The sequence below is a fragment of the Octopus bimaculoides genome, chromosome 7 (genome assembly GCF_001194135.2).
Source record: "Octopus bimaculoides isolate UCB-OBI-ISO-001 chromosome 7, ASM119413v2, whole genome shotgun sequence".
Classification (NCBI taxonomy): domain Eukaryota; kingdom Metazoa; phylum Mollusca; class Cephalopoda; order Octopoda; family Octopodidae; genus Octopus; species Octopus bimaculoides.
The window spans coordinates 87,645,000-87,657,584 of NC_068987.1; the positions used below are offsets into that span (position 1 = coordinate 87,645,000).

Sequence of the window (12,585 nt, forward strand, 5' to 3'; positions counted from 1 at the left end):
GGGGGGGTGCAAGAGGAGTTATATAAACATCTCCATTAGCTTAGAGTTAAGGCTTCCTTGGAGCCATTAAGATGTCTCTGAGGAAGCTAAGATACAGAAGCACTCAGCTCTGAGTGCACATCCTCTTATAGCAAAAACAACTGTAAGCTAATGAAGTTGATTATCTGACACCTGTTCCTTTGTTATTCATTAATTAATACTACACTCTGTACTCACCTAATGCTCTACTTTAAAGCATAAATATACTGAGTTTTAACAACTGGTTATTACTGCCATCATCATCATCATCAATTATTGTCTATTGTCCATGCTGGCATGGGTTGGACAGTTTGACCAGAGCTGGCAAGCTGGGGAGCTGGACCAGACTGCAGTGTGATTTGGCATGGTTTCTACAGCTGGATGTCCTTCCTAATGCCAACTACTTTACAGAGTGTGCTGGGTACTTTTTACATGGCACCATACAGGTACTTTTACATGATTATACTAAGGTGAACTCTCCATCTCTCCTTCTATACACACACACACACCTCAAATGAATGCATGTCTACATGTAGAGGCAACTGAAACGCGTGTACACATATATGTGGAAAATTTGGAAAAGAAAGACTTATTCTGACTGTGTTATGTAAGGTTTGTATCAAAGAGACAGGAAAGCTCAATGTTATTAATATTTATTAGACTGCATCTAAATTCAACAACTTTGAATCGACAGAGTAACAATTAGGAGTAAATGTTATAACTCAAAGCAACAGCACGTTTTGATTTAGACAAATATCAACATTAAAACAATATCTTTTAGTTATTAATTACACAATGTCATTAAGCAACTTTTTAAAAGTTTTGGCATTGTATGAATGAAGATAATAACATGTTGCTCAATCAAATATTAATTAACAAATACAAAATATAGACAAGCATATCTATTTTAGCAGAAGCAACAACAAACACTAAAATGAGCATAGTGTAGTAGCTGGACATACGTAACATAACATAGAGCTTATGAATTCATTCTATGGAAGAATTAGAACAAACAGAAAGAACATAATCCTTCGTTTGTCAGAGCCTAATTTTCACTCTAAAAAAACTAGCAAATATTTTAACCCTTTCGTTACCAACCTGGCTGAAACCAGCTCTGGCTGAAACCAGCTCTGGCTCTGTAGTACAAATGTCTTGTTTTCATAAGTTTTGAATCAAAATCTTCCACCAAACCTTAGTCACAATTTATGTTCCTAACACTAGCTGAATGATAACTAAGTTATTTTACTAAATTCTTTGTTATATTTAAAATAATTGAAAGAAACACAGAGCATCTAAAAAAAAATACAGTAACAAAAGGGTTAAAGTCTAATATATTCTTATAGAAAATGTATTACACAACTAAAGTTTTGCTAATCATATCAGAAAGAAATGGAGAGCAAGTTTATTTTTTTTCTTCTGTTTATGGAATTAATTTAAAATAATCTTTCTTCATCTAAATAATATAAAATAATATTGAAATCATTTAACACCCATTTTCTATACAGGAATGGATCAAACAGTTTGACAGGACCGAGTGAGTTGCAAGGCTGCAGCAAGCTCCAATGTCAGCTTCGACATAGTTTCTAAGGCTGGATGTCTTTCCTAACACCAACCATGTTACAATGTGTAATGGGTGCTTTTTTCATGCCACCCATACTAGTGAGGTCACCAAGTGACTTGCAAGACAGGAAAAGAAGAGGAAAAAGCCCCACCCCCGAATTAAATGAGGTGAGGAGTATTTGAGGGGTGGAGGGGCTTAATGCCAGGTGTTGAAGGCTAAAGTATGACAGAAGCTACAAGCACAGGTCTCTTGTTATAGGGAAGATATATGGCCACCCCAACATTACATAAAACTTGATGGGAGTAGCTGGAAGAGGAATAAAAAATGGTAGTGGTGGGAGTGCCAGAGCAAACTGCCAAGGTTCATGAAGGTGAGCATGAGGGAGAATATGGACAGTGGATTGGAGAGTGGGGTGTAGTTTCAATTAAAAAACTATCAGAAGAGTTATTCCGCAGCCATTTCTGTGGATCACTTAATGGTTTTTGGTATTTTTCATAAAATAAAGACAAATCATTTATAAAGTATAGAACCGCTCATTACATTAAAAAAAAAAAAAAAAAAAAAAATCCTGTAAAACCAGGCATTAGCTCAACAGATGGATTGATCACCAACCGGATTAAGATTATTAAACCAACCTTATGTCATTTTTCTGATCACAAAAACATGCTTAGTTTATGAGAGAATTTTCCCAACAGATGCAAATTTATTCTTTAATGATAGTCCCATAAAATAAAACATTTCACACTCACAGCAACAAACAGCCTTAATACATGAACCAACAAAGAATTCCCGACATGATTAGCCAGCCTGCTAGAAATAGCAATCAAATCTGCTTCAAACCAATCCCAACAGTCTTTTAAAAAACAAAAAAATGGACATATTGAATAATGTAGTCTGGGATACATTCGTCATCCTTTAATGTCTGTTTTCCATCCTGGCATGGATTGGATGGTTTGACAGGGTCGAACGAGCTGCAGAGCTGCATCAGGTCCCCAAAGTCAACTTTGTTGTGGTTTCTTTGGCTGGATACCCTCCAGGACACCAACCATTTTACAGTGTGTGAATGGGTGAATTCTGTTCATGGCACCAACACTATGAGATCACCAAGTAACTAGCAAGACAAAATAAAGGGGAAAGGAAAAAAATACCCTTGATTGAGTGAGGGTCTATTAGGGAGAGGATGAGGTGGAGGCTTTATGTCAGCTGTTGAAGGCTAAAGTATGATAGAGGGACAAGCACAGGTGTCTTGCCGTAGAGGCAATACATGGCTACCCCACATTATATAGAGAGGTGAGTGAGAGTATCAGGACAGAAGATGGTGGTGAGAGGGTGCCAGAGCAAACCCTGAAGGAACAAGGGGGTGAGCAGTAGAGAAGGACAGTGGAGGAGAGGGTGGGTAGTTTCAATCATGACATTATTACAAAGTTGCAAGTTATGCCAGACATTGAGAGGCTAAGGTATGAGGGAGTGAGAAGCAGAGTTGTTTTGCTGCAGAGGGGGTACATGGCTACCCTGCATTTTGTGGGGGTGGGGGGAGAGTAGATGGAAGGGAGATAAAGAGGTGAATGTCAGGGTACCAAAGCATACTCTCAAAGTACAAAAGGTGACAGTCATCATCATCATCATCATCATCACAATTGTTTAACGTCTGCTTTCCATGCTGGCATGGGTTGGATGGTTCGACCGGGGTCTGAGAAGCCAGAAGGCTGCACCAGGCTCCAATCTGATCTGGCAAGGTTTCTACAGCTGGATGTCCTTCCTAATGCCAACCACTCCAAGAGTGTAGTGGGTGCTTTTTATGTGCCACCAGCATAAAGGCCAGTCAGGCGGTACTGGCATCGGTCACGCTTGAATGGTGCTTTTTATGTGCCACCAGCATAAAGGCCAGTCAGGCGGTACTGGCATCGGTCACGCTTGAATGGTGCTTTTTATGTGCCACCAGCATGGGAGCTAGTCAGGCGTCACTGGCAACAACCACGCTCAAATGGTGCTTTTTATGTGTCACCTGCACGGGACCAGTCAGACAGCACAAAAAAAAAAAAAAAGATGGGAGAGTCAAAATTGGAGTGTCTAAATACAGGTTAGCTCAATCAAGGTTGACTTAGGACGAAACATTAGTAAAAACCTTAAATAAAAGTTTTTAAACATTGAAAAACTGCTTAATTTATGCTTATGAAATTTTTATATTTACCTTCAATTTCCGAAGAACTGTAGAGGAATCTGATTCCACAAACACACACACACACACACAATTCTTCCTCATTGCATATCAACATTTATTCTCTTATTCTCACCTGGTTTCAAAGGTGTTGAGAAATACTGGCAAACTGATATCAGATTGATATGAAAAACAGATAATTGCAATAAACCACAATTTCAAATAGATCTGCTCCTGAAGCAGCTAATTGTTTTTGTATGTTTTGTTTTGTTTTGTTGTGTTTTTTTTTAACACTAAACGGTATGGAATTGAATTACATTCTTTAATTAGCTGTAAGATAGTTTTAAGCAAGATTAAATATTAATGGTTTTTAGTAGCAATAAAAGACAAAGCAGTTGCATACATCAGTAAGCTGAAAAGCATTTGGTGCTTCCTTCAATCAAATATTAGCAATACAGTCAAACAGAAAGCACCAGAAAATACTAATAATTATCTAACAGGTAAACAGGTAATTTACATCTATTATTATTATCATTATTATTATTATTATTGAAGGCAGCAAGCTGGCAGAAACGTTAGCACGCCAGGCGAACTGCTTAGCAGTATTTCGTCTGTCTTCACGTTCTGAGTTCAAATACTGCTGCGGTTGACTTTGCCTTTCATCCTTTCAAGGTCAATAAATTAAGTACTAGTTGTGTACTGGAGTCGATCTAATCGACTGGCCTCCTCCCCCAAAATTTCGGGCCTTGCGCCAAGAGTAGAAAAGATTATTATTATTGAAGGCGGCGAGATGGCAAAATGCCTAGCAATATTTCACCTGTCACTATGTTCTGAGTTCAAATTCCACCGGGGTCGACTTTACCTTTCATCCTTTTGGGGTTAATTAAATAAGTATCAGTTACATACTGGGATCGATCTAAATCGACTATAGCTCTATTCCTCAAAATTTCAGGCCTTGTGCCTTTCGTAGAAAGGATTATTATTATTATTATTATTATTATTATTTTCATTATTATTGAAAGTGTTGCACAGTATCCAATATTGTGATGCTGCAGGTTGTGGATATTGTGTAGATCAAGGATTTGTGCTGTCTGTCGAGTCACAACAAGGACCTTTATTATTATTGTCATTATTATTGTTATTATTATTAAGGTGGCGAGCTGGCAGAAACGTTAGCACGTCAGGCGAAATGCTTAGCGGTATTTTGTCTGCCGCTGTGTTCTGAGTTCAAATTCCGCCATGGTCGACTTTGCCTTTCATCCTTTCAGGGTCAACAAATTAAGTACCAGTTGCGTATTGGGATCGATGTAATCGATTCATCCCCTCCCCCAAAATTGCTACCCTTGTGGCAAAATTTGAAACTATTATTATTATTATTATTATTATTATTATTATGGGGGTGAGCTGGCAGAATAGTTAGCATGCTGGGAAATATGCTTAGCAGCAATTCATACATCTACATTCTGAGTTCAAATTCCACCAAGGTCAATTTTGCGTTTCATCCTCTTGGGGTCAGTAAATTAACTAACCAGTTGGACACTGGGGTTGATGCAATCAAGTTACCCCCTCCTCCAAACTTGCTGGCCTTGTGTTGAAATTTGAAACCATTATTATTACTTTTAACAACAATGTGGCTGTGGATAATTAATTCAACTGACAAAGAACCAAGATTATGAGGTTTTAGTTTTCTTTTACTAGTTTCCACTCAATGGCTGCAGTCATGCTGGAGCACCTGACAATAACATGACAATGACCCTAGTCTCTATAATATAATAAACACTGCCAGCAGTGAGCAGGTAGAATCGTTAGCACGCCGGGCGAAATGCTTATCGGTATTTTGTCTGCCGTTACGTTCTGAGTTCAAATTCTGCCAAGGTCGACTTTGCCTTTCATCCTTTCAGGGTCGATAAAATAAGTACCAGTTACGCACTGGGATCAATGTAATCGACTTAATCTCTATGTCTGTCCTTGTTTGTCCCCTCTATGTTTAGCCCCCTGTGGGCAATAAAGAAATATAATAAACATTCCTTATGGAGTTTCATCCAACCATAGGTAACAGCTTGAAAAAGTTGATGACGGCTGTGAAAGGGTGACATCTTAATAGTAGCAGGGGATTTTAATGGCTGAGACAAGACACATTAGAATGGAGGACACTTACAGCCATTGGAATGAGAGGAAATAAAGGAAGGGTGGCTGTGTACAGGATGGGAGAGGTAGCAGAAAGAGTCTCTTGCTGGTTATTGAGCAAGAGAAAGGAGTTAAGCTGGAAGCCATGAGGAGATGATGGGTAGGGATTTGGTCACCTCTGCTGACCCACCAACAGGAGGGTGCTACAGCTCAGGGTTAAAATACCTGATGATCACCAGATACCCTCTGATAACATCAGTTCCTCCTGGTCTAAGCTCCTTTCACTTTGCTGAATGGAAAAGGAGCACCTTCTAGGTGCTATCAATAATATATATTAACATCAATACTGTGAGAGGTAATATTTCTCTCTACCTAAACATGGGTGTTCTGTTAGAACAAACTATACTGCAGCAGTTAGCATGAGAGACACTCTCATATTGGTGCAAAATGCACTCTCGTTTTCTCCACTAGTGACATAAACGAGAGTACATTTTGCACCAAAAGCCCCATATGAGAAATATGGTAAATACCATAGTTAAGTTTATTCTAACACGTTTAAGTGGAGATAAATATTACTGCTCATTATCAATAATGTAACTGATTGAAGTGGTGGGGAACGGGGGGAGGTACAGCTATGAAATGATATAAAAAGGACATGGGATTCATCAAGCTTTATAATCCAACTGAATTTACTACTTGTAATACAACTTCAAGGTAACGAGCTGGTGGATTCATTAGCACATTGGACAAAATACTTAGCAACGTTTCTCCTGGCTCTGTGTTCTGAGTTTGAAATCCTGCTCAGGTCGAATTTGCATCTCATCTATTTAGGGTTGATAAAATAAAGTACCAGTCAATTACTGGGAGTCAATGTAGCAGTCTTACCCCCTCCCCTCGAAATTGCTGGCCTTAAAATCCACAACAAACCAGCGTCCCCATTCAGGGAAAATGTTGTGATCTTGGTAACTTATGTGCCATGGAAATCGGATAACCAACCATACGAGTCCTAAGGACTAAGAAAAATATATAAAGGCGGTGCTCCAGCATGGCTGCAGTCAAATGACTGAAACAAGTACAAGAGTACAAAAAACATACAAACTTCAGACAGCCAACTGGTTATGTGTTGCACTCAAATGAGACAGAGCGAAATCATTTTTTTTTTTATGAGTGAGAAAGAGAATTGGGAATATTTAGTTCAGAGAAATGTGGTCCCTAACATATGGACAAACTTCTCTATCTAAGGGAACTCAAACAGATTTTTAAAAATGTAAATCTCACCATCATTATTTGCTCGATGCCATAATTACTATAATTATTAAAAGACTTTCTTTAAGGAGATAATGTTTTTTTTTTAAATATGAAAACCTCAACTGGATTAAATAAACTTTGAGATGAATGTTTAAAGAAAGAATGGCATTCCAAAGCAGGTTTAATTGAAATTTAAATTGCAGCATAGAAAATAAATATGAAGCAGTAACTAAGGTTGCAAGAAACTAAATTGTTCTTAAAAGGTAGATAAAAAGTAAAGGTCTATGTTTAATTTAAATGCAAGGCAATTTTCAGGCAATGATGTGAATCAATACTTATTATGCATACCTGTACCCCAAGGGGTTGGTGTATTAAAATCAGTAGCCTGCATAGTACTGGATGACGTAGACTGAGATACCAAAGACCTACTGATACTAGTGAATGATTTGTTGGCATTTTTTGGCAACAACGTTTCTACAGGGACTTCCTTGTTTGAAGAAGGTGATGGGCCCTCATAAGGCACAAATGGTTTGGGCCCAAGCAAACGCTGAGGTAAGGAAGGTAGAGATGAACGCCTCTGGATATTCTCAGGCTTAGAGGAATTAACAGAAGAATTGGTAGGAACAGCATGGGAGACAGTAGTAGTGGTTTCTACTAAAGGTGTGTCAAAATTATTTGATGGTAATGGAGGTGGATGAGATGAGAGATCATCATTTGAAAGATTGTTATTGGAAACGGAAGTTTCTGGAGGCAAAGATGGTGGTGATAATGATTGGTCTCCAAGAAGAGATAACATTAATGGCTGAGATGTTGGGGGATAGGTTGGTTGTTGCTCACTGGAATTAGATGCAACATGTGAATTTAAAGGTGTTTCATTGGAACTTTGGAGATCAAAGTATTCAGGTGGGAGGTTTTGCTTCCAAAGTTCATCTGAAAAACAAATATTCAAAAAAAAAGAAAAGAACTCTAAAATGAGAGGAATGACTTCAGTTAATCCTTTTTATTTATTTTATTTATTTATTTTCTCTTCAAAGTAGGTTAAGTGAAAACTAAACAGAAGTTTAAGCAACAAATTACACTTGGATACTTACTTCAATGAAAAATTAAACCCCCACCTCTACAACCACCGAATTTTGGTGGCAGTAAGATTATCGGGAATTAATAATAAGATGTAAGGTATTACCAGTAAAATAACTATTTCATGAAATATTTCATTCAGGGTATTTTGTTTTCTTATTTGGTTTGTGAAATTCTTGATGTGAATATGTTGAAACTGATTCTGTTGTCTCTTGAGAAGGCCATTATGCCAACAAACACACACTGGTTCTTTTTCAGTTCTTTCAATATCATTTGTCAATTGGTTCACCATTTAACTAAATAACTGTTTGATTACTGGTTTAATCAATCAATCAGATTTGTCAAAATGCTTTCATCATCATTAGGAAACCTTATCAATGACATGCCCTCTTTACTCTAGATCAGCTTTTGAAACAATAAAAAGACTTTGACAAACTTAGTTGACAGACAAACTGAGAAAGCAAATCAAACAATTGGTTAATTGGTTTAAACAGTTAGCCAATTGAAATTAAATAATAAAGCAGTGAAACAGAACCAGTGTGTGTGCTTAGTAATGGCATAATGACCCACCCAAGATAGAAAATTATGTTACAGTGTAGCTAACATCAGAAGAATTTTATACACTTTCAAGACACACACAAAACAATAAATAGCACATAAATATTGAAAAGCAACTTTTTCCATCAAAAAGTGTTTTTATATACTATTATTTACAGCTTTCTCTGTCCAATTTAGAGTGGTTTACTTCTCAATAAAATAATGGAATAAGATGAGATTGTCCAGGAAACTGTCCTTCTCAGCCAAACTTCTTATTGGTTATATCACATTCTCTGATATTTCCATTTTCAGTTATTAAATAATAATAATTCAGACTATTTTCCAAAGCAATATTTCTAGAATCATATACATTATTTACATTTGATGGATATTTGTCCTCATCTTGTTTGTTGTTAACACATTTCGGCTGATAAATAAATTTTCAAATAAGAATCAGTTAATAAACGATCTTTTATATGAGGAAATTTCTTAAAATATTGGGGAAAGTATAAAGAAAATAAGGCAATGTGATAACTTACTAATTTCGTCTTCCCATTCACCATCGTCACCAGGGTATCCTCTCATTCTATCACTTCCTCCTCCGACACGTTCACGTCTTTGCTCTGCTTGTCTTTTCACATCTCGAACAGTTTGTACCCGGGGTCGTTCCTTCGGTAATAAACCTAGATTAGATCAGAAGAAAATATATTAAATGGGAACTTAGAGAAGAGATAATGCTGCTCTGAATGATTAAGGGACAAACTCTCTAACAAGTCTTACATGGAGTTAGGAATATTCCCTATGAATGTTTCAAATCTATTTAACTGAAAATTCAACATCAAGTCCTTGGATTGTTAAGAAAACTTTTATACAGAACAATATTCCTCTATCTCCATCTGCCATTCCCCTTCCACACAGATTAACTTACCAACCCACTCATCCTGTCTAATCCTCCGTATCACTTCTCTTATATTCACCTTCCTCTAACCTAACCCATTAACTGCCAAATTTTTTTATTCATATTTTTTGTCTTTGCCAGGTGTCTTAGGAGTTAAAATAATAAATAGTATTTCAATTTTCTTCATATGTGAATTATTTTGGAAATTATAAATTTTTCAGGAAGTCCCAAACAGGGATCGCTGAAAAAAAAAAAAGCATATCTATCCTTTTCTATTCAATTGCAATAATAAATATTTCAGTTCTTTTTTGAAACTATAGAATCAAATGCGAATGTGTATGAAATATCAATGAATGATATAGATGGGAAATACAAAAAAAAAAGTTTTCAAAACATAAATTGCAATTTTTGAACTACAACCACCATAATCGTTGTCATCGTTTAATGTCCGTTGCCTTCCATGCTGGCATAAACAATCAAAGGTGTACAATATGGCTCTTGCTACAACAGAGAAATCCTAATTAGATTGTCAGAGCAAATATCAGCATAAACCAGGACTTGCAAATTTCCTCATCATTTTGTAAATTACCTACGTTGGCCCATGAACATGGTTGAATGTTTGTGATTAACAGACCAAGTGCCAAGATAGATCAACTGCTGAGTGCCATGAGACACAGTATCACTTTCAAAAGAGAATTAATATTTATCTTTGGGACTTACCAAAGAATCTTTTGGTATTATCATCTGCTTCTTCAATATTCCAGTTATCCTCTGCTTCAGGTGCATCTGCTTCATCAGCGGTCAATAATCTTGGGTCACTCCCTTCAAACGGTGGCTGTGGAAAAGAAAAGAATATTACAATGTTTCAAATGAAGATGTGTAATCCTTCATTATCAAATTATGGTAAAAGTATTTACACTGAAATCATTGATATTCTGTCGAATCTTAGGATGGTCATTATGTCAATAATAAACACACACTGTTTCTATTTCACTTCTTTATTTGACAATTGGCTAACCATTTAATTAATCAGTTGTTCAAGGGGATTAAGTCGATTACATCGACCCCAATGTGCAACTGGTACTTATTTAATTGACCCCGAAAGGATGAAAAGCAAAGTCAGTGGAATTTGAACTCAGAACGTAACGGCAGACGAAATACCGCTAAGCATTTCACCCGACGGGCTAACGATTCTGCCAGCTCACCGCCTGTATGTGTATTGTTGACATAACGACCCTCCTCCTGAGATACAACAAAATTTTAAAGATTGTTATACATTTCCAATATCCATTAATGTATAAGAACTCAATACTTACCTGTGAGTAAACTTGTCTGATTTGTGTTTCAGCTTGTAAAGGTTCTTCATTGAAGGCGTAGATAGGACTGGGTACTGAGTTACTATCAATATAGCTATTGTTTCCTTCTGATGAAGGAGCTGATTTGGATTGAATATATTCAACAAAACCAGGTCTATCTTCTTGAAACGTGCCATTTCCTTGATCGTTATCTGCTAAGTTGAACTGTACAGCCAAATCAACAGTGATTCTTGTGTCAAGATCCATTTCATAATAAGTCGTCGATTGGTTTGGAATCCTACTTAGTTCTTCTTCTGAGGAAAAGAAACGGGTGCTGAATGTATTAATTTCTATTCAAAGAATTATGGTTGCATTTGTGTAGCCTTTTACTTTTACTTTTTTTTTGCTCTCTCTCTCTCTCTCTCACACACACACACACACACATTCATTTGTATGTTTTTAAATTCAAATTCAGATATTTACATATTACATGGGACCAAGTTGTTCTTTTAAACAAAATTTACCAGTGAAATAGGATTAAAACTTGTTGCCAAATGGGTATAAGTTTTGGCAAATAGAATATTCATAGGTTCTACGTAGAACTGCAAATGCAATGTCTATAGGAAAATGCTTAACCATTGTTGTGTGTGGTTTAATGAGAAAAGGAAGGGCAATGTGCAAGATCTTTATCACAACCTTCACGAGTGGTAAGATAAAGAGAGGACATTATTCTCAAACCAGAAGCCTGACCCAAACGCTTGCAACAGGATAATGGTGGTGATGGTGGTGGTGGTGGTGGTAGTGGTGGTGGTCAATGATAATGACAACAAGGAGGAGGAGTCCATGCTGGTATGGATTCAATAGTTTGACAGGATCTGATGAGCCCAAAGACGGCATCATGCTTCAATTTCTGCTTTGGCACATATGTGTTGGGTACTTGTTATGTGCCATCAGCACTAATAAGATTGCCATGAATGGAAATGGGGGAACATTATACTAGGAGAATAAGGAGTAGAGAGGGGTAAATTATAAGAGAAAGGGCTGGAACAGAATAGGTTTCTTGTTGTAGAGGTGTGATATGATTATTTACATTTTAGAAGAGAGGGTGAGAATTGGAGATGGAAAATGACATAAGTGATGTTGAGGATGTCATTAAATACATCAAAAGTCAGGTGGTGGTGTTACATCAGGCAAGAAATTAAGTGTATGTCCAAAAACAAAAACAAAACAAAATGCTCACTCCAACAACGAACTTCCACAGTTTCCAACAACTAAATTTCACAGATAAAGGTGTTAGTTGATCTGAGACTATGGCAGGCAAAGATGCTTGCCTAAGTGCTGAGCAGTGGAATTGAACTCAAAGCCATGGAAGTGCAAGGCAAATGTTAACCACACAGTCATGCCTATTCAGCAACAGTGCCTCGCAATAAATTTTGTTTATTATTCCAATGATTTGTGTTTATTTTCAAATTTCTGTACCTACACCACCCCTTGCTTATCAACCACATGGTCCTGGGCTCAGTTCCACTGCGTGGCACCTTGGGTAAGTGTTTTCTACTATAGTCTCGGGCCGACCAAAGCCTTGTGAGTGGATTTGGTGGACGGAAACTGAAAGAAGCCCGTCATATATATGTGTGTGTATATATATATATATATATATATATAT

At 37.0% G+C, this 12,585-nt stretch overlaps 1 protein-coding gene across 1 annotated transcript in view; it reads right to left on the reverse strand.

Moving 5' to 3' along the window:
* LOC106880977 (uncharacterized) overlaps positions 1-12,585 on the reverse strand; it is a 164,838-nt gene that overhangs the window by 18,778 nt on the left and 133,475 nt on the right. Inside the window, exons 23-26 of the mRNA XM_052969454.1 lie at positions 10,941-11,233; positions 10,345-10,459; positions 9,266-9,409; positions 7,461-8,042 (exon numbers count right to left, since the gene is read on the reverse strand). Of these exons, the coding sequence (XP_052825414.1) occupies positions 7,461-8,042; positions 9,266-9,409; positions 10,345-10,459; positions 10,941-11,233 (1,134 nt within the window). The remainder of the gene's footprint in view (positions 1-7,460; positions 8,043-9,265; positions 9,410-10,344; positions 10,460-10,940; positions 11,234-12,585) is intronic.